We start from the raw sequence: 27,490 nt of genomic DNA, 5'->3' as shown, positions 1-27,490 counted from the left end.
GCAATCTCTGACCGTCCTGTGTGAGATGCTTTTCATGTGTTTTTTTCAGTTGCTGAGAATGATCTACCTTGACATTTAAAGATGAAAAAATTGGAAGATATTAGCCTTATACTTGAAGGAAGGTAATCTGATTCTAGAAATGAGAATGCCACCTAATTGAACTATGCCAAGTGTACCAAATTTCCAAAATGGTTGTCCAGACACTTCAAGTCAAACACAGCCGTGGGTGTTGCTTGTTTCTTTTCAGCAAGTGGCATTTGTGAAGCGATCGATGCGACTGTCAGATACTTCACAGAATCACGGAATCACAGAATCACAGAATGTTCGGGATTGGAAGAGACCTCAAAAGATCATCTAGTCCAATCCCCCTGCTGGAGCAGGATTGCCTAGATCATATCACACAGGAACGCGTCCAGGCGGGTTTTGAATGTCTCCAGAGAAGGGGACTCCACAACCTCTCTGGGCAGCCTGTTCCAGTGTTCGGTCACCCTCACCGTAAAGAAGTTTTTCCTCATATTTATGTGGAACCTCCTGTGTTCCAGCTTGCAGCCATTGCCCCTTGTCCTGTCAAGGGATGTCACTGAGAAGAGCCTGGCTCCATCCTCATGACACTTGCCCTTTACATATTTAGAAACATTAATGAGGTCACCCCTCAGTCTCCTCTTCTCTAAGCTAAAGAGACCCAGCTCCCTCAGCCTCTCCTCATAAGGGAGATGTTCCACCCCCTTAATCATCTTCGTGGCTCTGCGCTGGACTCTCTCTAGCAGTTCCCTGTCCTTCTTGAACTGAGGGGCCCAGAACTGGACACAATACTCCAGATGCGGCCTCACCAGGGCAGAGTAGAGGGGGAGGAGAACCTCTCTCGACCTGCTGACCACACCCCGTCTAATACACCCCAGGATGCCATTGGCCTTCTTGGCCACAAGGGCACACTGCTGGCTCATGGTCATCCTGTTGTCCACTAGGACCCCCAGGTCCCTTTCCCCTACGCTGCTCTCCAACAGGTCTGCCCCCAACTTGTACTCATACATGGGGTTGTTCTTGCCCAGATGCAGGACTCTACACTTGCCCTTGTTATATTTCATTGAATTTCTCCCCGCCCAACTCTCCAGCCTGTCCATGTCTCTCTGAATGGCTGCGCAGCCTTCCGGCATCTCAGCCACTCCTCCCAGTTTGGTGTCATCAGCGAACTTGCTGACAGTGCACTCTATTCCCTCATCCAAGTCATTAATGAATATATTGAATAGAACTGGTCCCAGTACCGACCCTTGAGGGACTCCGCTAGACACAGGCCTCCAGCTGGGCTCTGTCCCATTGACCACCGCTCTCTGGCTTCTTTCCTTCAGCCAGTTCACAATCCACCTCACTACCCGATCATCCAGACCACACTTCCTCAGTTTAGCTGCGAGGATGCTGTGGGAGACCGTGTCAAACGCTTTACTGAAATCGAGATAGACCACATCCACAGCTTTACCACCATCTATCCACCGGGTTATGTCCTCATAAAAGGCTATCAAGTTGGTTAAGCATGACTTCCCCTTGGTGAAGCCATGCTGAGTGCCCCTAATGATCCCCCTATCCTTGATGTGCCTAGAGACAGCACCAAGGACAAGTTGTTCCATCACCTTTCCGGGGATGGAGGTGAGGCTGACCGGTCTATAGTTACCCGGGTCCTCCTTCTTGCCCTTTTTGAAGACTGGAGTGACATTCGCTTTCCTCCAGTCCTCAGGCACCTCTCCCGTTGCCCACGACTTAGCAAAGATGATGGAGAGTGGCCTAGCAATGACTTCCGCCAGCTCCCTCAGCACCCGCGGGTGCATCCCATCAGGGCCCATGGATTTATGGACGTCCAGGTTGCTTAATTGGTCCCTGACACAGCCCTCATCTACCAAGACAGATTCCTCCTCTATCCTGACTTCTTCTGGGGCCTCAGGGGTCCGGGGCTCCTCAGGACAGCCTCCAGCAGTATAGACAAAGGCAAAGAAGGCATTCAGTAACTCCGCCTTCTTTTTATCCTCTGTCTCCAGGGCCCCCACCTCATTCATCAGTGGGCCTACATTGCCTCTAGTGTTGGTTTTACCTGCAATGTATTTGAAGAAGCCCTTTCTGTTGTCCTTGACCTCTCTTGCAAGGTTTAATTCCAAGGAGGCCTTAGCTTTCCTAGTTGCCTCCCTACATCCTCTGACAACAGACTTATATTCCTCCCAAGTGGCCAGCCCCTCCTTCCATGATCTGTACACCAGATCTGTACTTTTTCAGCTCATGGGATTTCCTCATCCTGATGTGTTTTGCACTTTTCATACTGTTGCATCTGTATTCCAAATACTTTTCCATCCTTACCTCAGACCCCTCTGGAGTTCTTGCATTCCTAACATCCTTTGGCAATTAGTTCCTTATATCTGGTACCTGTTGTACAAAGAATCGCCTCCTTTTGTTTCGTTGTAGCTTGACTCCCACTGGTTTCATTTGATGAACCCCAATTCTTGTACTCGAAGAGCTGGTGAACAGTCAACCTGTAACCACTTTCCTTATGTCATTTATCATTTTATAGATTTCTGTTATATTTTTACTTAAGTCATCTCTTTTCCAGGCTGAAGACTCCTACCCTGTTCTGCTGGGTTTTTCTACGGAAGGCATTCATTCGTTTCATTATCTTCTTGTCCTTCTCCGAACTTTTCTCAGTATGTATATGCTCATTTTAAGATAAGGGGAAGTGGTATTCAAGATGTAGGTCAACTGTGGATTTATAGTCATCCAGTTATGTTTTCTACTTGTGATTTCCTAAAATCTTGCTTCTGATTTGCTATTTTGCATTGCTGCTGAGCATTGTTTGCTCATTGAAGTTTTCTCTAGGAAAAAATAATAATGGTATCACTTAAAAATATTAATAGCTTACCCCTAAATTCTGTATTGCTGTGGCCTTGCTGGCTTCCTTTCCAACTTCAGGTATTAAAATTCCCGCTTAGTTTCCTTTCTCTTGCTGATCTTTTAATCCTTTTTCACCTCTTTATGATGTCTTTCTACTGGATCGAATACACTTCCTCTCTGATTTTTCTGTTTAAAATAGTTTACTTCTTCACCTTATATAATTCTCTAAGAGTTACACTTCTGTCACCTTTCCTACAGTTCTTAAAGGACTAAGATGCCAAAGCAATGAATGAAGTGCAGATATTTGAATGGATAGACAGATAAGAGTATTTTGTGCTGGCTAAACCAATGGAATGGACCATGTCATACCTCACGTGTCTGTATAAATATCATTAACATGATTTTATTGCCAGAGTGATGCCAGGTATTAAATCAAACTCTGTCTCCTTTATTTCTTCTGAAAGCATATGGTGCTCATGGAGTGTTTGTGCAGGCGTTTATGAGAGTTTAAGACTTCCACAGCATGAAACCTTAACCTTGTTCTAGGAATTCAGCCCACAGAAAAGTCATGTCTTTACAGTGGGAGGGTTAGTACTAATAGATCATCTTGGCAAATTTCCTGAGGGGGAATTTCAGACATTGATTCCTGAGGAAGAGAGAACACTAGGCAGTAGATTCAATTCAGCTTCCTCAGTTCTTTTTTTTATTTTTTTTTATGACCATGTGTAGTGTTAAATGAAAAGTACTTGGCAATAGTATCAGAAAGCTACTTCTGACTTAACAGAAGTGTTAGCTATAGTGTTAACTATAATATAGTGTTAACTGTAACACTAATATATCACACTTATAAAGGATTTCTGAGATGACTAACTGTTGATCAGTAAACTGCATAGTATTATTTCCATGTTCCATGTGATGCAAAGTGAAAACATTTTATTTGATCATCTTAATTTTTTTAAAAAATGGTAACACAATGAAAATAAGTTTCACAAAACTGTGAATGGAGGACATGTGACAGTCTTTTGCCTAGAAAGCAGAAGTAAAGTTCCGCTGGTAGAGATCTTATCAGATGCAGTTCTTGCATCCAAGAACGTGTGCTGCTTCCCAGGTTTTTAGCATACTTTGAGTCAGGCTGTCTAACCAGCTGGCATAGCTTTGTTTTGTAAAAAATAATGAATTGAGTTTTATCTGGACTGAAACCCAAGTGTCCCCTTAGCTTAGGATCATTCTCATCTTCTTGCTTTTCTGTCTCATGCACAGTTAGTATTTGGTAGTGAGTAGTAATGGGAACAGACAACAAGCTCCTTAGACAAATGGTGCTTATTAGTAAAGATCTTTCCACTGAAATCAATAACCTTTGGATCAGATCTTTCGTTAAGACTGTTTGTCTCATTTAATTCAATGTTCCACCACTTCAGTGGTTAAACAGTCACTGATGAACGTTCTGGATCATGTCATACTTTGTTCTCCCTATTGGTCTTGGTTTATATTTTGTTTGCTTCCCTTCCCTCCCCCACCTTCTGGCTACAGCAGCTTCAGGAAGTCTTATGGTCAAGCCGTAGTTTTGGATATCGTCTTTTTGTGTATGATTGGTCTCAGTGAAATGACTGTGATAACTTCTACTTGTGAGTCTCCTTTTTTGAGTGTTTTGAAAGCATAACTTTTAGCCTAAAAAGTTACTTGTTTCTTTTTCTAGAAGGAATAGAATATGGTTTTTCTTCAGGAATTCTGGCACATAAGCTTTCTACTGGTCCAAAATTTCCAGTTAGAACAACCGTGCAAGAAACAGTTTACAAAAAGAAATAAAGCAGATTTGAGGTTTGGACAAAGATCCAGGTCCAGTTCATTATGTTGCTTTGTGGTTTTTGTCCTTTTTTTTTATTTGACTTAGTAAAACTAAACTTGAGTAGCTAATCTGAGGGGAAAAAAAAAGACAATTAACAAATGACTGCCAAATAAATGGATATGTTTTACATATTCCATGTACACAATGCTATATTGCATCACTAATATAGAATTGTTAACATTTCCTGATTTCCTAATATTCATTCATAGATATGTAAAAGGACAAAATAAAGTAAGCCTTTGACATATGTGCTCAATATCACAGGAGAATTTTGAAAACATCTAGAATTTAATTGAAGACAACTTTAAATTATTTTATTATGCAGGATAAGAATAGTCTTTGCAATAATTTGTTCAAATCTTGCACAACTAATCTTGCAAGTCAGTAATTTTATAATTGCATTGTAGCAATATTCACTGTTAATGTTTGCTTGAGAAAAGGAAAACCTAACTAGTATTTTTAAGTTGATAGTTCATACTGAACTTGAGTTTCTGATATTTAATATTATAGAAATGAAGAGTGGATATAAAATGTATAATGTATTTTAAAATTATGCACCAAGAGAAAACAACTGTGGAAAACTACATATAAGTAGTACAACAGTCTCCCATTGTTGTAAAAACAAGAGGAAGGATATTCACTGGTACATTTCTGTGGGCCAAGTTCGAATGAAAGTTTCTTTTGTGTAGTTAGTCAGACAGTCCACTTTTCTATCTTGGCATGTCTTCTGTCCCTGTGCAGAAATTCATGTTGTAATTTCTACCATTTCTGGAAAAAAAGAAAAGCTGATTAATCATATGAATCATAAGACTTAAAAAGTACTAAAGTTGTAATATACAAAGTACATACTATACAGAGCAGTCTTTCGGTTTGAAGTTGAGTCAAATTGATTAGATGATTTACCTTTTTTGTTTAGCATTCATCATTTATTGATCGCAGTGCTTACTGAAAAGAGATGAGTGTGGCACATCTTTATATAAATCTATGGTAGTTTTTCCAAATCATAAAAGGGGGACTCGTGCCTGTAAATGTAGTTTATAACTCAACATACTCTCTTTTACTATTGGAAAGGGAAATGGTACACCTAAGTCTTGGTATTTACTTGTAATGTCCCAAACCTGTCGTCTTTTTGGGTCTGGTAGCTGATTTTTGGACAGCAGTAGGTTTCACTCTGGCAGCAAAACAAGAACACTGGGTACTTGGTAACTTGGCAAGTTTCTTTCTCTTTTTCTGCTTGATTAGGGGAACTGAAGATCCTGAGCCAGTCGTTGTTTTAGTGGTGGGGGAACTGACACTTGAAGATCTTACCCACACAACTGGGGTGTGTGTTCACTTAATAGAAAATTTTGCTTAAATGAAATACTACTTGTAATCACTTTCCACTAAGAGGTAAAACCACAAACATTTATTTACTTTGGATATCACATTTTATGTAGGGTTATTGTTTTGCGAGGAGAAAATTATAACACAACTTTCTAAGGGTTTTTTTAAATCTTTTTTTTTTTGAGTAGTTGCTAACAGTCATGAATAATTACTGGGAGAAAGAATAGCTTAATTCTTGTTTTTAATGGGTCTGGTGGCGAAAGGCATAGAAGGGCTTGCAGACATGGTAAGGATGATAAGCAGCTGAAAGATGCAGAGATGAGAGAGGAAAAAGCAGTAAAGGTTATAAGGTAATTTAAAACCAGGGGCTGGGAGAAATCTAGTGAGTGTCTAGTTCAAGACGAATCATTCTTTAATGTTTAAATAATAAAACTCTGTATTGTCAAAAAAAGAATAATTTTTTTTCAAGGTAGAATTGTTAAAATCCAGGTGGGCTACATGGAGGACTAATTCTCATCAATAAAATCTCACTGAAGCAGGGACATACAAATAGGTCAGCCTGAGGCCAGGTGTAGGTATGCTTTAATGTCAGTTCAGAGGAGTCTTATGTAAAAGAAAATCAAAACCAAACAGCATATTTTACCTGGAGTTTTTAGTTCAAATGGTAATTGTCTCAGAAAATCAATAGAAGGAAAGTCAGTCAATGAGACACTGTAATACCAATATACAAACTCTGTGATTGAGATCTAGACTCTAGATCACATGAATGAAGAAAGCATAGAACCAAGTTGGGTAAGTAGACAAATTGTGTCAGCAGACAACACTGTGTATGAGAAAATCGGTATTTCATGCCTAAGTAAGAATAGAAAAAGTTAGGACTGCAGTACCACTTAATCAAGGTGGTGAAACTAAGGAGGCTTTGAAGGCAAAAATAAACACCATAGTGAAAAAGTAAGCTACAGTTAGCTTCTCTTAGGCTGGCTAACTATCATAAGTAGAGGCTGATTTTTGAGTGTCCTTAAATGTTCTTCCAAGAAGCAGTCTAATTGGAGAAGTTAGAATAACAGAAACAACTAAAAATTATTTGAGAAGAGTGCAAGACAGGCTAGTTCAAAATACTGTTATTTACAGACTGCTGTAGAGTGGGAATAATATTCTCACTATTTGATGTGCTCCTAGGAAAATTTAGAAAGACAGTCAGAAAGGTAAAGTGGTCTCTCAAGGTGGAAATATATTTTTATATGTTTTTTTTCTTAAATATGTAGGAGCTTATGCATGCTACTTATAAAAAAACATAAACCTTAGAGTATCCAAAAAGCTATCAGGATAAAACACCAGAGTATATAATAGGCATTAGAAACCAAAAGACATCACATACATAAACAATCTTGTCCTAGCCAGGAAAGTAAGAATTTTGTAAATTAACAAAATCACAGTAAGGCAAAAGAAAGAGCAATGCTGAAGGCCTAAAAAACAATATAAGAAGCTTTTTCAAGCGCATCAGAATAATAAAGCTGATGATAGGCAATTCTGATATAATAGGAGTGCCAAGGACAATAAGTCCATAGCAGGTGAGTACTATGCCTTGAGCTCCCTATGGAGGGGCATAAAGAAGTAGCCACGGTAGAGCTTTTTGTTTCAGAAGACATTGGAGGAACTTCTGAAGGAAGAACAATTTTAAAAGAACAGTTTAATAGCTCTGGCAAACTTGCTCCCCAGCTTTTATTGCTGAGCACAGTCTGCTATGGTAGGGAATATCCCTTTTGTTAGTTGGGATCAGCTGTCCCAGCTGTGTCCCCTCCTAACCCCTTGTGCACCTCCAGCCTACTCACTGCGGGGGAAAGTGTGAGAAGCAGAAGAGACCTTGATGCTGTGCAAGCACTGCCCAGCAATAGCTGGAACATCCCTGTGTTATCAACACTGTTTTCATCACAGAACCCAAAACACAGCCCCATACAAGATACTATGAAGAAAATTAACTATATCCCAGCCAAAACCAATACACTAGCTTACTACACATGTAATATTATTTTATATCATATATCATAAATGAAATCTGAAAACCCCGAACAGTTGAGAGTTTGACAAAACCCTGCCAAGTTTAGTTTTTGTAGCCAAAGTAAGCACTACTATTTTTGTAGCTTTACAACAATTGATGATAGGAGCAAAGAACAAAAGGTTGTTTTCATGTACATAATTCTTTAATCTCCTGTGTTTTACAGAAGATTTATGATACCCTTCCTGGCCTGGGCTGTTCATTCTGTGCTACTTAGAAATAGAATTTTTTTCTTGATTTTTTCTCATATTAGTCCCTGTAAAATAGCTCCAAGTTTGAAAAGATCAGGTTCAGAGTGGGAGAGGGATCAAAGCTGCTGGTATTCTACAGACAAGTGTCCTATTTCTTCTTTCTTTTTAAAGCATTATAAATGGTTTTAAAGGCATTGAGCACTTACTATTCAAAGAGATCTCATCTGTTTTTCAAAAGCATTCATTAGTGCATGTTCCAAATTATATGACACAGGTTTTGCTAGAACTTAGACTCTGACACTGTACAGTAATTGTAATGGGCTTTTCCACATATGGGTCTGCAGAGCACAAAAACACAACAAGTTTTGTTGGAATTACCCCAGTTCAAAACTCTTCAGAGTTGTAGTTCAAAACAAGAATTCTGCAGTAATGTAAAGTATATTACTGCAGTTTATTTAATGATAACATTCAGGATCAGATGTACTTGTTTACTGTTTGAACAGCTTAAATCCTCACATTCTCCCTCTTTTACATCAGCAGTTGTGTTTGGCAGCCCTTTGCAACTGCTTACAGCTGGACAAGTTCCTGTGGATTTTCTTTCTACTGGTCACCATTCTGTTCTGGCAGTAATTTGTTTGTAATTCTACAGTGGACTCCACAGTACATCTCATGCAGGAAAAAAATCTAGTGGAAAGTTCCATGAGTTTTTAGAATAATAAAATAATGAATAAGGGAAATCATAATATCTTAATAGGGAAGAGGGGAATGTGGTGTTTTTTTTTAAAAAATATTGTTTGTTTTGGCATAGTTAGAGGCCCTTTAGTTAAATTTTGGGATCAGAATGCTTTTTATTATAATCTGCAAGAAAACATAACTTTCCTGTTTTAGTCATTCATTTGGAATTAGTTGATCATTGACCAAAAAGAAGTGTACTACTTTCAAAAGCAGTAATGAAAAGATATCATCTCTTAAGATAATGTGCCATCTCACTTTAGTACTTTTTTAAAAAATAGCATAGTTTAGATTTTTCTGTTATGTTTTTTTGAGTACTTATGAAGAATGTGTTTGACAGACCGCTATATTTTTTCCTTTAAGCAGATAGGCGATATTGTTTAACTCAGTAATGCCAGCGTGTTTCACCTTTGCTTGATCGGAACCCAGACTAACACAATTTTCAGAATTGCTTTGTACCTAGAGTTGCCATCAGCATCAGCTGTTGAGATCATGTGGCTTCTTTTCTTGGTCTAATCTGCTTGCTTAAGGGCCACTAGGTTAGGCAGGAACTGTATGACACCGACAAAATGTAAACCGGAATGACAGTGGTTGTACATGTTTTCAGACATCAGAGGTCAGACCACTGTTGTGTACAGTGAAATTTAAAATATCTGTCATTTGATGATTTAAAATCATAAGTCACCTGTGGTGTTATGTGTTAGAACCTATAGCACATTGCCAATGCACCTGGTTGTAGATAACTCAGAAAAATACTGCTTCAGTGTTTTTCATCTTTGAGATTGTTGCTGTAAGAGCCAAGCCTTTAACTTATTCTTCAGCTATCTTGTTAGTTATTACTAAGCACAAAATACCTTTTTACTGTGTTAAGAAAGGGAGTCTCACTTGCAAGTACACTTTGAAGAGCCAGCAGAACATAAACAATCATTGCTGTCTTAAAGTACAGTATTCCAGGCCTTGCATCTTGTCTGAATCCCTTATTGATTGAGGTGTGCATAACTGTTGCTGAAACTACAGCATGGTGTAGTGTTTCCACTTAATTCAGACAGTAACAAAAGGAAAATAAAAACTTGAAATGACAAATATGCTTTCAAGGTAATCAAATTCCTTATTATTCTGTGATTTATTAATAACTATTACTCTGACAATGAGCAGTCTGTTTAAAAGTATGCAAGTTGATGTCTTTGATAAATTGTTTCTTGTCTAAAAATGACAAGCATGAGAATTACAAGAACCATAGAAAAGCAGTGGCTAGAATAAGCAATTTAAGTTTCAGGTGAAATTGGAAAGAGAAAAATGACAAAAGCAAGTTAATCAGAACTGAAGAGATGAAGCCTTATTTAGCTTAAGCTGTAGGGTATAGTTGTCAATGACACAATAGTATTTGCTAAACAGTTCGTTAAGCTGACATTTGCCTGTATTCTTAGGGGGAATGAGTTAGTTGAGATAGAGCTTGACATGCATAGCCCTTGACATTTTAATGCAAGTTTAAGCACTGCATTTCAAGCAGCTCTTGTACTCATTAGCAAGGCACAGAAGGGAGTTGTGCTTTCACTTACTAAACCATTAATTTATTAAGATAGTGAGATATTTATTAGAAATACAGCAAACCTTGCCAAATACACTATTTCATATATACGATTATCATAAATATATATTTATGATGAAAAATTGGATGCTGAGTTCTGGCATATGCTTCCATCTACTACTCTAGTTTTGAAACCAACTCTATTGATAGGTTAGGGTTTGCACTAAGAAAATTCACAGAACTTTTGTCTTTAGGGATTAAATGTGAGATGTCAAGAGATTAATTAATCAACAGTAATTTTACATCTGCTGCAAATGAGCTATTTGCAACAGATAATTAAAACTGGTATTGGGTAGGAGAATTATGAGAGCTACTGAATCACCTGTGGAAAAATTGATGTTCAGTGTTGTCTGTCTTCATATTGATGTGCTTGCATAACTTGAGAATGTAAATCATGGAGTACCTTTCTCATTAAATCATCTTAAGACTGGCATATCTGTCTTCTCCACTGCTGATTATCAAGTAGCAAGTCTTTTTGTGCAGGACAGAAGCTTTTCTCTCCTTTATGCTGCTGTCCGAGATTAAATTTTAGTGAGAAATTAACCTTTCTTGACAATATTTTAGGTTCAGACCACTGCCTTACACAGAGCATCAGGCTTAAAGCCCGCAGTCTTGATATGATGTCCAAAACAAACTACTGAGTACTTGAGCAAAGTGAGTTCTTTACCACTACTAGCCAAAATTATTGTAGAGTGATGTTTCTGCTCCATCCTTGTGACGAATTACACTAAGTAACCTTCACTTTTTATGAAATAATTAAGTCTTTCAGTTTATCTAACATTCAGTATATAGGTATGCATCAGTGAAAAGCATACTGTTTAGCGATGCTGTTTTCTTGAAAGGAAAGTGAACACAAAAACTCCACGCCACATAGCCAAACATAGCTTTTTTGTAACCTACAAACAGCTTGAGATTACATTCAAGTTGCTTGGCAAAATAACTAACTTCAAATACCAAAGATCTAAGCAGAAAAATACACCACTTGGATTCATATATGGATATCTTAAATTTGAATGAGAACATTGTACATACTTGAAACTCTTGAAAACTTTGTTGAATTTTAAGTAACTTAGCAGTTGATAATATACTGTCATGCAAAGCAGCAACATTTTTACTGTTGCATTAATGCAACAACAGAGGCAACTAACATGCTGCATGTTTGCATGTCAGTTCACACAGAAACGTGCACAGAAGCAGAGGCAGAAAGAGTGGGTTTGTGCTTAGCAGTGGTGGTGAGGCACAGTCTGGGCACAGTCCTCAGCACTGGACTGGAGCAACTACCCCAGTACAGCAGAGCTCTCAACTCAGGCTCAGTTCCAGAGGAAGCATGCATCTCTTCACCTCTGAGGCTGCAAGAACTGTCTGGGACCTTGCTGAGGTTGAGGCAGAAAGAGATGGTGTCCTGTCCTGCAGAATGTTTGCCGTGGTTGAGGATTCATGTTGCCAAGTAAAGAACTGCAGGAGGATGTCAGCAGATTGCGCAACATCAGAGGTGACAGGAAAGACATTAATTGACTTTTCTCTGGGACTCTGCAGCCTGAAGTCACAATTGTACCAAAATAGGGGCAGGCAGAGTCTGTGCCTGTTGGTTCAGAAATGGAGACTCCCATGATGGTGAAGACTGCAAACTAATGACTTCTAACACCAGGAGGAAGGCTCCTTCTCTGCCTGCAGATGGGTAGCTACATGATAGTTCAGTGCCTGGTAGCAGATAATGAGCTGAGAGCTCTGTTCAATGAGACATGTGAGCCAGCTATGCCTAAATCACCTGGGAGCATCAGGAGGAAACAACAAGTGACAGCAGAGCTGTACACCAAGTTGAACATAAGCCAGCAATGTGCCCTTAGAGCAAAGAAAGCCAACAGTATTCTGGGCTGCATTAGTTAAAGTGTCACCAGGAGGCTGAGGGAGGTGATCCTTCCCCATCTGCTCAGCAGTGATGAGAGCACAGCTGGAGACCTGTGTCCAGTTCTGGGCTCCTCAGTACAAGAGAGACGTGGACATTTTGGGGCAAGTGCAGGAAATGGCTGGGAAGATGATTAAGGACTTGGAGCCTCTATCCTCTAAATAGAGGCTGAGAGGGCTGGGGTTGCTTAGCCTTGAGAAGAGAAGTCTCAGGGAGATTATGTGTATGAATATGTGGTGGGGTGTAGGGTGATATTTTTCTCTGTTCTGAAGAGGCATTACAAGTACAGTCTAAATAAGTCCATGTTCATCAGTATATGAGACTTGTCTAATGCCAAAAATGGCAGAACATTTCTTAGGCTACATCTGTCACTTCTCAGTAGCAGAAACTCAATGAAATGTGTTGTGAAATTCTAGTCATCTGGCTGGATGGTCTGATGGTCATCTGGCTGGAGCACATCACAAGTCCTCTCAGGTGTCTTTCTTACAGAAGCTAGGATTGGATGCATCCAGGTATTGCCCCAGTATCTGCAAAAGTATTCATACCCAGCAGCTGAGAAGGGTTACCTACTCTGCTAATACCTACCCTTAAAAAGTGTTGGAAAGAGGTGACACAACAGGCATGTCAGAAACAAGAAGTTGTTTAGGAATGACTGAGTGGTTTGTGGAGGAGAGGCACTATGGATTTAAGAATAACATAAAATAAAATAAGAAAGTCAACAGAAATAAAATGGTATGAGATCTCTATGAAATAAAATTCAGCACCTAAACTGGGACAGCATAGCTGTAATGTTATATCAGCAACTGCCCAAAAAGAAGTGTGGAAGTGAGGAGGTCTTGCCAAAAGAAGGGTAATAATATAAGATTAGTCTTCTGTAACCCTTTGGCAGACTGTGTAGGTATCAGAATAGAATGTAATTCAAAAGAGTATTTCTTAAACACCTGAATGTTCTTGGTGCAGCTAGTAAAGGAACCCACAGTTTAGTCCAAAACAGTGTACTCCTGGTCAGGAGTATTAACTATTGAATCATTGTTATGTAAAAATAACCAGAAAATAATCAAAATGCAACATCTCAGGGGAATAAAATCTGCCAAAGTACAATTTAAAAATAGAAAAGATGGTTAAACAGCTAAAAAAATTTCAGCCAGACTAGAGTTCATTTAAAGATAGCATTACACACACGCATGCTACATTTAAGAATAGTATCAAAAATCCTACATGTTTAAACCATAAACTAAGGAAAGATAGATATTAAAAGGAAACTAGCATCATTTATGAATGTAAGTCATGTCTTCCTCCAAATGAGGAAAAGAGGTAGGAAAATAAGCTCCAGCAAGTGAAATGTTAAACCGCAATAAAGATGTGAAAAAGATTCTGAGTGACTGAGTATGAAGTTGAAATAAACCTTTTCTCAAACACATCAGATTCAAGAAGTCTGCCAGAGAATTGGTGGGCTGAGAGATGATCAGAGAGCATTCAAGAAAGATAAGGTCATTGCTGAAAAACTAAATTAATGATTTGAATCAGTTTTTGCTATAGAGACTGTCAGGAGGGTTTCTGCACTGGAAACATTATTTGCAGGAGATGAGTTGGAGAAGCAGTCACAAACTAGGTTGTTAACTGAAGAGGCACAGAAATAATTGATAAATTGGATAGTGAAAAGGAACTCAAGGCTATAATAGGTGAATTACAAGAGTTATTATTTAACCCCTCACTTAAAAATATTCTCAGTAACCAGGGAACACCATTTTTTTAAAAACATTTCTTAGGAATCCAAGGAAACTACAGATCTGTAAGCTTGATACCTGTGCCAAACTAATTAGTAGTAAAGAAATGTAATGAAGAATAGAGCTGGTAGAAAGATATATCTCTTGGTTCCAATTAAAGAACTAGGAAGTATTAAGTGAATTTAGTAGGAGGCAAGTTTAAAACAAGCAAAAGAAGAATCTTTTTCTGCTATGACATGTAAATGAGGTGAAAAAATGCTTATTACGTGATGGGTGTACATTTTAAAGTCTGGATTTAAGGTGTGACTAAGTTTGTGGAAATCCTTTAAGGCTTACCAAATGTATAGAAACTACCTATAGCTCAGGAAATCCCTGAGGAAGTACTATGTATTCTTGCCTTCATCTTATTGTTAGTGTGCTGTTTTCGCTGCTGTATGAGGCAGGCTGCCACGCTAGATCACAGAATCACAGAATCACAGAATGTTAGGGATTGGAAGGGACCTTGAAAGATCATCTAGTCCAATCCCCCTGCCGGAGCAGGACCACCTAGACCATCTCACACAGGAACGCGTCCAAGCGGGTTTTGAATGTCTCCAGAGAAGGGAGACTCCACAACCTCTCTGGGCAGCCCGTTCCAGTGTTCGGTCACCCTCACCGTAAAGAAGTTTTTCCTCATATTTATGCGGAACCTCCTGTGTTCCAGCTTGCAGCCATTGCCCCTTGTCCTGTCAAGGGATGTCACTGAGAAGAGCCTGGCTCCATCCTCATGACACTTGCCCTTTACATATTTATAAACATGAATGAGGTCACCCCTCAGTCTCCTCTTCTCTAAGCTAAAGAGACCCAGCTCCCTCAGCCTCTCCTCCTAAGGGAGATGTTCCACTCCCTTAATCATCTTCATGGCTCTGCGCTGGACTCTCTCTAGCAGTTCCCTGTCCTTCTTGAACTGAGGGGCCCAGAACTGGTTCTAACACGGTCTAGATGTTCTAATGTACTGAGATGTCCTTTGAATATCTTTAGTAGTGACTATGTTGTTCAACATACTTGTGGGCAATCTGTAAAATCAGAAAACTCTGCAATAGCAGTATTTGTTGGTAATGCAAAATTTAAGATAATTTCTTCTATTAGCAGCTTATGATGCTAAATGAAAAATAGTGTATGAAAATTAGTGTTGCTAAAAAAGTAATACATGTAAGAGAAAAAACAATTATGCATGAGTGCTGATAGGCTAATGTTGGACTAAATTCTCTTTAGTAGAGAACTTGTAGCATTCTCAACAGTTCTCTGAAAAAAAAGAGTTTATTTAACATCATACTGAAGTTCAAAAATGAAAAGATGTTGACTACTCAGAATTTCCTCAAATGAAAAAATAGAACACTGTCACTGAAATGATTCATGATCTGAGTTCCAGGTGTAAAAGGAAAAAAAAAAACCCAACCCCACCAGAACCAGTTATTTTTGTTGTTTTTCTAAAAGAAAGAAGTTTCCTCCCATTGGGACTAGTGTCTGTAGCAATGAAAAACATAATGGTAGAAAAAGGGAGTAGACTAATAATAGAGAAAAGGGCAGTTGGTAGACATTAAACATTATGACTCAGATTCACTCTGTACCTCAGGAAACATTTAGACTGTTCAGTCAGAGGAAATGATGATATTGTATCAGAGGGATCACTCTCGCAATGTCTTGTTTCTTATATTCCTTCCTAATAGTTTCCTACTGGCCTCTGCTGGAAACAAGACATTGAATTAGGCAGATCTTTGGTGTTACAAAATGGCTTTTCTGTTTTTCCTTTTAACTAGTGTATAGATTTTTTCAATAACTGTTAGAAGTTCTGGTTCCAAAACAAATACAAAAGATTTTTGAGAAGTCGTGGCAGTCTGGTGAAGTTCCCACTGACTGGAAAAGGGGAAACGTAACCTCCATCTTCAAGAAGGGGAAAAAGGAAGACCCGGGGAACTACAGGCCAGTCAGTCTCACCTCTGTGCCTGGCAAGATCATAGAGCAGATCCTCCTGGAAACTATACTGAGGCACATGAAAATCAAGGAGGTGATTGGTGACAGCCAACATCGCTTCACTAAGGGCAAATCATGCCTGACAGATTTGGTGGCCTTCTACGATGGGGTTACAGCACTGGTGGATAGGGGAAGAGCAACTGATGTCATCTACCTGGACTTGTGCAAAGCATTTGACACTGTCCCGCATTACATCCTTGTCTCTAAATTGGAGAGACATGGACTTGATGGATGGACCACTCGGTGGATAAAGAATTGGCTGGATGGTCACACTCAAAGAGTTACAGTCAACGGCTCAATGTCCAAGTGAACACCAGTGACGAGTGGCGTTCCTCAGGGGTCGGTATTGGGATCAGTCCTGTTTAACATCTTTGTCGGTGACATGGACAGTGGGATTGAGTGCGCCCTCAGCAAGTTTGCCAACAACACCAAGCTGTGCGGTGTGGTCGACAGGCTGGAGGGAAGGGATGCCATCCAGAGGGACCTTGGCAGGCTTGAGAGCTGGGCCTGTGTGAACCGCATGAAGTTCAACAAGGCCAAGTGCAAGGTCCTGCATGTGGGTTGGTGCAACCCCAAGCACAAATACAGGCTGGGTGGAGAATGGATTGAGAGCAGCCCTGAGGAGAAGGACTTGGGAGTGATGGTTGACGAGAAGCTCAACATGAGCCGACAATGCATGCTTGCAACCCAGAAGGCCAAGGATCTCCTGGGCTGCATGAAAAGCAGCGTGGCCAGCAGGTCGAGGGAGGTGATTCTGCCCTTCTACTCTGCCCTCATGAGACCCCACCTGGAGTACTGCGTCAGGTACTCCAGGAAAGCGGGAGAGGAACTTTTTTACAAGGGCAAGTAGTGACAGGACGAGGGGGAATGGTTTTAAACTGAAAGAGGGTAGATTTAGATTAAATATTAGGAAGAAATTCTTTACTGTGAAGGTGGTGAGACACTGGAACAGGTTGCCCAGAGATGCTGTGGCTGCCCCCTCCCTGGCAGTGTTTAAGGCCAGGTTGGATGAGGCTTTGAGCAACCTGGTCTAGAGGAAAGGTGTCCCTGCCTGTGTCAGGGGGGTTGGAACTAGATGATCTTTAAGGTCCCTTCCAACCCAAACCATTCTATGATTCTATGATAGATGACTGGGTAACTAAACTAACTTGAATATATACTACTGAGTCCAATCTTGTTTAACATCTTCATTCATGGTTTGGATGATGGGGCAGAGTGTACCCTCAGCAAGTTTGCTGATGACACCATACTGGGAGGAGTGGCTGATAATGCCAGAGGGTCATGCTGCCATCCTGAGGGACCCCTACAGACTGGAGGAATGAGCTGATAGGAACCTCATGAGGTTTAACAAGGAGAAGTGCAAAGTCCTGTACCTGGGAAGGAACAACCCCAAGCACCAGCATGTGCTGGGGGCCACCCAGCTAGAAAGCATCTTGGCAGAAAAGGATTCAGGGGTCCTGGTGAACACCAAGTTGAACATAAACCAGCAATGTGCCCCTGTGACAAAGAAGGCTAATGATGTCCTGTGCTGTATAAGCCAAAGTTTGCCGGTGAGTTGAGGGAGATGATCCTTCTCCTCTACTCAGCACTGGTGAGGCCACTCCTGGAGTGCTGGGATCCATTTCTGGGCTCCTCAGTACGAAAGCGACATGGACACACTGGAGAGAGTACAGTGAAGGGATGGAGCATCTCTTCTATGAGGAAAAGCTGAGAGAGCTGGGACTGGTCAGCCTGGAGAAGAGAAGGCTCAGGGGTGATTGCATCAGTGTGTATAAATACCTGAAGGGAGAGTGAAATGAAGATGGAGCCAGGCTCTTTTCCATGGTGCCTAGTAACTGGAGGCAATGGGCACAAACTGAAACACAGGAGGTTCCGTCTAAACATCAGGAAACAATTTTTCACTGTGAGGGTGACTGAGCATTGGCACAGGTTGCTCAGGGAGGTTGTGGAGTCTCCATCCTTGGAGATTCAAAAGCCACCTGGATGTGGTCCTGGGCAACTGACTCTAGGTGGCCCTGCTTGAGCAGAGGGATTAGATCAGATAACCCTCAGAGGTGCCTTCCAACCTCAACCATTCTGTGATTCTGTGATATAATATTTTTGAACATATATTTGTGAATGCGGCTACAGGAAAAGGTCATCATAACCTTTTGCTTGAATAGTTCTGACTATTGAACTGGTTGACAAATCAGATACCGTTCAAAATGATTTTACAAAATGAGAATTTGGCTTTCATTGTGGTGACATTTAGATGTTTTGTAAGGGAGTTCTCATTTCCCCCAAAGATCCCATTTTTTGGAATATAGTCCTGGAAAAATCCTTGCTAAGGGAAAATTTTCTAGGGTTGAAATCTACATAGCTTTCATTTGGTATCCAAAATGGTGATTAGCTCAATCTTAAAATTGGTAAATAAAAGTTGTCCATAAAACCTGAGGAAAATTTGAGATTGTTCCCTCATGGGGACTTGGATTATCCAAACTGTAGCAGCCCAATGGGTGGATTAAAGTATTAATGTTTTCCTGGTAGACTCAGCTTTGGATCATAGCTCTGCTGTAAAACTCCCGTGTGGCTCATACTGCAATCTGTGTACAGCTAGTGCAGGACATCAGCATCTTAGTTGCCTGTGTGATAATGGTTCTAGTCTTTGCAGGACTCAGAGCTATATGTGAAGTACTATGATGATCTCAGATGGCATAACGGTAGACGGATGTTGAGGACTGTGTTCACTGGAACAGTTTTCAGATCTGATTCAGAAATATTTGGAGGGTAGGGGTCACGTTAGTGTCTTGACTGAAAGTCTGCTATCATGCGAGCGGTGTCTTACAAATAGGTGCAAGATTGTGGAGGGAAATGAAAAGAGACAGTGTGCTCTGGAAAAACACAGTGATGTCTCATTGTGAGAGTCATATTAAAAATATTGTAAGTCTGATTTGTACTTCTTTAAAAAAAGTTATTTAAAATTGTGATTGTTTATTCCTGATTAATGCCAGATGTTCCCAAAGTACTCTTAGTTTCTTCCTTATTTTCTTTTCAAGGAGTAGGAATAACTTAGTTGGACACTCTTCAAGTTGATTCTGAATGTTTCTAGGGAGAAATTAATGATTTCATCACAGATGTTGAGAAGAGGAGAAATAACTTAGAGTCGTTCGTTTTGCCTGTGTACAATTTTCCTTTCAGGTTCATTTTGATAAAACTATCCAGTTTTAATTTCCTAGTTTCAGTGTCATTTTGGTGTACATGTTTGAACAGGTGCCACATTTCACGCAGGACATAGCTGCATTTCAGTAATTATGAGAAATTATTTGTTTGTTGTTTTAAAATGAAATTGTGAAACATTTAAACACAAGCATGAAAGACAATATAGATGGAAGTCATCATCTCTGCTAGTTTAGCTTTGCCAAATAGATGTGCTGCTGGCAAATAGATCCATGAAACCTTTTAAAAAGGGGGTCTGTTCTGAAAACGATGCCTTTTGCTTTATTTTGCTAATTTACATTTTAATCCTGTAAACCTACCACTCCAAGGTGATGGGTTTTTTTCCCCATCAGTGTCTTAGGACTAAATTTGTTCTTTTTAAAAAAACATAAATCAAAAGAGATGACTGCTATTTCTCATCTGTGTCATTTGGGGTCAAGTTGTGTCTGTGATTCGTACTTTTAACTCACTGTGGGCATTTGCTTATTCTAATACATGGGCTTTTACCTGCATCTTTCTCCTCCTCACCTCCAAAAGCTTAATTTTTTTCTTTTTGATGAGATAGTCAGACTGCCATGCTGATTATAGCCATGGTGCTGTTGCTGTTTCAGGGTGAGCTAGGGGATGTTTTCAGCACTATTTTAGATGTATTTCTTCTTTATCTCTGGAATATCAAAGTTCAGTATTCTACTGCTTTAAACTGTAACCCATGTATATGTTCGATGCCTGTAAGAAAGAAATCTCTTGGATTGTGTTTAAAGGAAGGAGGTGACAGTGTGAAACAACACTCGAAAGAAAGGTATTTCCTTGCTCACAGGTAAATATTACACAAAGAAGTCTTCAGGCTCGTACTCTTACTAAAATCTTGCTTCTTTTGGAAAGATCTATCAATTTCCACTGGACCTATTGCCACTATCTCCAGGCTTCTTTTGAAGTTTACTCTCCACACTTTCTCTCTTTTCACTGGGGACTTGAGCAGTTTACTATCTCTGGTCATGAGTTTTTGTCCTGCTTGTTGCCAGACGTTTCTCATTCAGGAGCTCCTCCTTGCTCTCTCTGGGTTTTTTATTATCATCTTTTGTTTGTACTCTGTCTTTTTCATAGCATTTTATTCTGTTTGTTTCCAGCCAACTGTCTCCTTTACTTTAATTACTTGTAGTCAGGAGCAAAATTGAGTCTGAGCTCAAAGTGAGAATGGTGTTAATGATCTCAGGAGGAGGTGGCAATATCACCTATTCCTGGAGATAATGTGGCAGAAGCCTAGAGGTGCTGATTCATACTTAGGCAAGATATGACTGATAGTTGTTTCTGGCAGAGTGGCTCCCAGTGACTGTGTGTTACGTGTGGATACAATGGAGCAGGATGCTGGATGTGATGAGGTTTAGGATTTTCCTGTTGTTAGTGAAAATAAGTGAATAGTATCACGTAGCCAGTGCAAGACAGCAGTTGTTCAATAAGTTGTTCAATCCAGCACCTACAAAAACTCCAGGAAAGGAAGAGCTACTGCTTTACTGGGAGCAGTAGGTTTGCTGTCTCTTTCCTCGGTGTGAGGCAGCCACTGCTGAGTGAGTGCCAGCTGGCATTCTGAGTGTAGCTGTTTGCCTAAAACAGTGGTAATATGATCAAGTTCAATGACAAAAAAATGACTATTTGGCCTGACCTCTCAGAGCACTGAGGTAAGGTGCACAACATGTTCATTGCAAAGAATAAATAATTCTCTTCTTCATTCTAATGTTCTGCACATTTGGCTCAGTATCTGAACATTCTTTCAGTGTACCAGCCTGTAATAAAAATGCCCCAATTAAAATTTAACACTTCAGAATACAGGAAAATTAATGGTTTCCTCCCTACCCCTAGGTGCTCATTAACAATATTTTGCTATACCTGCCATTCTTCTTCTTGTAGGCCTTTTCCGAGAACAATTTTGTAGCAGCCCATCTGTTTTATTTTGTTGATTCACAGCTAATGTATGCCATGATCAGCTAAAAAGACAAGAGGGAAAGAAGGTTGCTTATTTTTGTTGCATTGCCCTTGATGCTGCAATTAGGGTCAGAGAGTCTCTTCACGAAAGAGCCACAGAACACACTTACCTAGAAGTTTTCTAGACTTTAGGGTGGGGCAGGCAGAGAAAGGGGGCAATCTTTACAGAAACCACAGTGTAAGCAGAGGTTGGTAGCATCTTTGGAAAAACAAAGGCTGAACAGAGTTCTCAGAAGCGATAAAGGCTTTCCTTAGGGACCAGGTAAAAACAGTTGCAACCCAGGAAATTGCTTCAGCTTGCTGAGAACAAGATTCAAAGGAAATTATGTATTGTGTAAAGAGACAGTGAGAAAGGGGAGATGCTTATGAATACTTATTTTGTCTCATCTAGCTATTGTAGTTTTCAGTATTTCATAAGTTACCTTATCCTGGCTTTAGAAAACACGTAGTTCAAAAGTCTTCTGATGATGACTGCTCTAAGAGGTGCAAAGTAACCCCTGGTGAATTATGAGCCCCATTCCAAGTATCTATTCCTTTAACTCAAAATTTTTGAGCCCTTTCGTTGTTCGCTAACTTGAAAATATGTATTTTAGACTAGAGGAGGAGAAATGGGTTGCCTGCACCATGGACGCTATTGTAGGGCCTTGGTACACGTATGCAGTTTGTGCTACAGTCTTTCTGTAACTGATGACTTTCCTTTGCTCAAAATGTTGTTACTGTAAAGACTCTCCATAACTGAGGTCTTTGGGTACATGGAATATTTTTTGGGGAAATCTGCTTTCTAAAGAAAGAAGGTATTTTACATCTACAAAGGCATTCACACAGTGCCTGTAATGATATTTGTCGGCATAATCATGGCAGCGTTGCTGTAATCTTAATTCCATATTGCTTTAATAATTCTCTCTTCAGATTCACACTTCTCTAATTAATGGACGGCCTAGTGCTGATGATCCTTCACGCGCATTACTAGAATTCACCTCTGCTCGCTTTATTCGCCTGAGATTTCAGAGAATACGGACACTAAATGCTGATTTAATGATGTTCGCACACAAAGATCCGAATGAAATTGATCCAATTGTTACAAGGAGGGTAAGTTCTGGCAAAGCAGTAGAAATGCACGTGTAGAAGTTCTCTTATACTTGTAAATGCTGTACGTGCATTTGTTTGCCATAGGAAATTTTGGGAGAAGATGAATACCTGTTGTTATCTGTCAAAATCCTGGTGCTAGAGAATTCCCTCTTCACAGTGATTTGTTATCTTCTCTATAGCAGAAGTAACAATTTTATCTTTCCTGCTTAATGGCATTATTAACGTACATAACATGCTTATTAGCATAAGCATACATCTCCTTTGGCTGCAAGCATTCAGATGCAGGTAAATGGCAAGTGGTTGCTGTTAATGTCCTCTTGCCTCTTCTGCTGCTCAATCCTTTGCTACCTGTAACATTCCTTGAACACTTACTTTGAGTATAATTTCTGCTAGTGGTACTATAAGTAGTGGCAGGGCCTGAATGCAACACTTTTAGCATTATTATATGATTGTTGCTGACAGTAAAAATTTTACGTTGTGCTTTAGCTTAAAAGAATGGATGCAGCACTCAAACTCGTACCATATCCTCATCTTCTCCACTGCTCCTTGTGTGTGCACACCCCTACCTGTTCTTTCCGCAATCTGTACTTTCTTCCTATGCCACATCTCCCTGTTTTCCTGCTGCTCAAATCTTGTGTGTTATTCTAATTTTCCTCTGATTTTTCTGCTAAGCATTCTTAAAACTGTTTTGGGGGATGTATACCTTTCCATATTTTTTCTTTCTGCTCACTTCCTCTTTCCATTGTCTACCTTGACTTCAAGCAAGGCTTTTGACACTGTCTCCCATAACATCCTCATAGGGAAGCTCAGGAAGTGTAGGTTAGATGAGTGGACCATGAGGTGGATTGAGAAATGGCTGAATGTTAGAGCTCAGAGGGTTGTGATCAGCGGCACAGAGTCTAGTTGGAGGCCCGTAGCTAGCAGTGTTCCCCAGGGGTCAGTACTGGATCCAGTCTTATTCAACTTATTCATCAATGACCTGGACGAAGGGACAGAGTGTACCCTCAGCAAGTTTGCTGATGACACAGAACTGGGAGGAGTGGCCGATACACCAGTAGGCTGTGCTGCCATTCAGCGAGACCTGGACAGGCTGGAGAGCTGGGTGAAGAGGAACCTCGTGAAGTTCAACAGAGGCAAGTGTAGGGTCCTGCACCTAGGGAGGAATAACCCCATGCACCAGTGCAGGTTGGGGATTGACCTGCTGGAAAGCAGCTCTGCAGAGGAAGACCTGGGAGTTCTCGTGGACAACAAGTTTAGCATGAGCCAGCAGTGTGCCCTTGTGGCCAGGAAGGCCAGTGGTATCCTGGGGTGCTTTAGGAAGAGTGTGGCCAGCAGGTCGAGGGAGGTTATCCTCCCCCTCTACACTGCCCTAGTGAGGCCACACCTGGAGTACTATGTCCAGTTCTGGTCTCCCAAGTTCGAGAAAGACAGGGAGCTACTGGAGAGAGTCCAGTGGAGGGCTACAAAGATGATTAGAGGACTGGAGCATCTTTCTTCTGAGGAAAGGCTGAGAGAGCTGAGTCTGTTCAGCCTGGAGAAGAGAAGACTGAGGGGGGATCTTATCAATGCTTACAAATACCTTAGGTGCAGGTGTCAAGAGGATGGGGCCAGACTCTTAGTGGTGCCCAGCAAAAGGACAAGGGACAATGGGCCCAAACTGAAACATGGGAAGTTCCACCTCAATATGAGGAAAAACTTTACTTTGAGGGTGGCAGAGCACTGGAACAGGCTGCCCAGGGAGGTTGTGGAGTCTCCTTCTCTGGGGTTATTCAAAACCCACCTGGACACGACCCTGTGCAACGTGCTGTAGGTGAACCTGCTTTGGCAGGGGCTTGGACTAGATGATCTCCAGAGGTCCCTTCCAACTCCAACCATTCTGTGATTCTGTGATCTTATTTTTCTTTTTGAAATTTTAGGGTACCACTATAGTAAGCCCTGTTACAAAGGGCGGGTATTGTTACTCTTGGCTTTGGTTAGTATCATTTATCAATGGTGGATAACTGCATAGAAAATGTGCTTCTTCTGTTCCCCATTTCTGGTTTCCATTTCTTCCTCTAAATACATAGAGTGCTGGCTATTTATGAAAGTTTGGAATGTGCCATTCTGTTTTGTATTCAAACCCAGCAACCCTTGCAGTTGAGTGCAGTTATTGCAGACTTGCTAATCATAGAAACTGTGTTTACATAAGAGTGCACATTTAATAATCTGATTCTAAGTGAACAGAAACACAAAATTGAATTCACACTTTAAAAATCAGTGTATACTCATGAAAACCTAGTGCAGGACGATCCACAGATTTCTCAAACCAACAAAGAACAATAACTGCTCTATGGCACCTCTCCATGAGGCTGTCCTCAAAGGAACAAGGAGCAACTGAAACTTGCCATCCTTGTCTGGCTTTCCGTATAGAAGACATTAGACAAGCCACTATTCCACAAAACAGGAAACAAAGGGTAGCCACAAATGAGACATTTTCTGTATGGTAGAAGGTTAACTGTGAGTTATATGAGTTCCCATTTTGTTTGATGTATTTCTTAATGATCTGAAGAAGAGGTTGAATGCAGAAACAACAAAATTTGCAAATAGCATATGTTTGTTTTGATTAGCCAGTGGTTAGGATTTACAGGACCCTTGCCAAACCAGATGAAAACGGACAAGATGGCAAGTGAGATTCACTTTTCACATATGTCATAATACATGACTATAAATATCTTTACATCCTTCTTTCTGGTTAGGGCTATTAATCCCCACCAAAGAAAAAATAGAAATGATCAAATGGCAGAGCACCAGGTCAAAAGTTATTTAAATCTCAGTAAAGAAGGGTATTCCATAGTCATTCAAAAGTCCAATAGTGAAAAACAGTTCTTTCCACAATCCAGTGAATGCCCAAGTAAGACCCAGCTAAGATGAACAAAGGTGTTTCTTTCTTAGTTTTTGTTCCAGCCTTTCTCTTCTCCCCATCATCATGCCTTTTCCTTTTCATGTTTTCTGAAGGGAATAAATTTTATAGTATTTGACTTTTCTTTATCCAGTGTGCATATAGCCTTTTCCTATTCTCATGTTTGGTGTATTCTGTGTATAAATTGGCATGGCTCTTGTGACTTCAAACAAATGGAACTGTGCCAGTTTATACCTTTTCTTTCACTAAGCCTGAATCTGTTGATCAAGACGCAGCTATATTCGTCTGCTATATTTGTAATAGATCAAAAAAGAAATAAAACAGGACCTGACAGTTTTGTCACCAGAAATGAATTCTGCAGTTTGGCACCTGCATTTTACAATTCACTTAGCAATTCAATTTCTGTTTTGTCTTACAGTATTACTATTCTATAAAAGATATCTCTGTTGGAGGCATGTGTATATGTTCAGGCCATGCGAAGGCTTGTCCACTGGATCCAGCGACCAATGTATGTATTTTTCTTTTTTTTTTTTTATATGCCTTATTCGTAGGGTGGGCCATGGGAAAAAATCTTGATATTCCTCAGAGTTCTGTGAATTTATGTCTGTTCTTCGCCTAGAAGAACAGTCAGAAGCAGTGCCAGGATGAAACAGTGCTGGCAATCAGAATAATAAACAGTTATACAATGTCAGCGGAGGCTTTCTCTGAAATGAAAGAATAGGTTTCAGATAATTCAGTCCATATTGAAAGTTTCCTAGGAACAAAAGAAATTTGGGTTACGTTACGTAGCTGTAGAGATGAGCACTAACAGTCAGTCTTTCTTTTCCCTGTGGATATTAATCAAGGTGTTTCCTAAATGACTGTCAAGTATTTAATCGATACTTGCAAACAAATGATGGCTCTAGAATGGCGCGTTTACTATGTGGGACATATTAATTGAGTGATCAGTCAAGCTAGTCTAGAAAATCATGAGCTGTTTATAATGTCTTCCAACTTGTAGGTTTCTTCTTGTGCCATTAATAAACACATAACTATTATAATTGAAATATAGAAATATAATTTGTTATTGATGGTCCAAATCTATGCACACATTATCACTAATACAGAATTTCCAATCTACTAGTATTACTAATGTGCCACAATGTGGGATCTCTTCATATACTATTCACTTAAGTAGGAGCTTTGTTGGATTTAACAGAAAATCTTGTTTGTATATGACATTAAGCCATTGTGTAGGAACTGATACAAAAAAAAAAGCAAGCTGGAAGAAATCTTACAGAGAATGCATTTACAGTTGTAAGCAGTTTCCATGGATCCTTGTAAAAATGTTACAAACCCCTTGGTTTAATCCTTCTATGCCTTTTCTGTGATGATGTGTATAGCAAGTGTTGAATTATTGTTTCAGATGGCCTTAGTTATCAAACTGCAGCATTGTCTCAGTGCCATCTTTTAGAATTGGGCCTACCTCAGAAAATCCGTGCTGTTACTGCGATTAATACATACTTCAGTTCAGATAGTGAGACTACTAGATAAAATAAAGGCATTTTGACAAGTGTGGTGTCTTGTTCTGCAGGATGACAAATATGTATTTGTTGTCTGACCAGTATAAAAAATAGCATAAGTGAGACAACTCAAGCCAGGGATACTCTTTAGACAAAGCCATACCAAAATAGGTGGGCTTTGGATTATAAACATCATGACGGTAGTTGTTAGCACAATGAACCTTTCCTCTAGCATTACAAAGAATAAACTTACTTGAATTTACTGCCTTGCTTTTCTGAAGAATTCCTTAACTTAACCTTGTTCTGCAACATTTATGCTTTGTCCTGTGAGCCATAGAATTTCTCCAGGTTAGCTTGCTGCTTTGACCTTGAGTAGCTTCACAAAGACCACAGAGAATCCCCTCCACTGAAGAACTATTGGGAAGGCCATTTTTGCTCCTCATTTCTCCAAATGACAGTTTCTTTTATCTTTTCCAAGCTGCTTCTGTGTCTCAGAGAGTTTGGGTGTTCCCTACAGCAATATTTTCATGCTGTGAGTAAGCTGGGACTAAGGTGGTCTGCTGAGGAACTGAGAA

General features: G+C 40.0%; 1 protein-coding gene across 1 annotated transcript in view; it reads left to right on the top strand.

Annotated features, from left to right (window-relative positions):
• The window catches only part of LAMA2 (laminin subunit alpha 2), a 400,132-nt gene that overhangs the window by 136,774 nt on the left and 235,868 nt on the right, over positions 1–27,490 (top strand). Inside the window, 2 exon segments of the mRNA XM_068416012.1 lie at positions 22,335–22,514; positions 25,832–25,921. Of these exon segments, the coding sequence (XP_068272113.1) occupies positions 22,335–22,514; positions 25,832–25,921 (270 nt within the window).

The sequence above is a fragment of the Nyctibius grandis genome, chromosome 1 (assembly GCF_013368605.1).
Source record: "Nyctibius grandis isolate bNycGra1 chromosome 1, bNycGra1.pri, whole genome shotgun sequence".
Lineage (NCBI taxonomy): Eukaryota > Metazoa > Chordata > Aves > Nyctibiiformes > Nyctibiidae > Nyctibius > Nyctibius grandis.
Note: the sequence above shows the minus strand (reverse complement) of the source record. Positions and strands in the feature narration are given on the sequence as shown.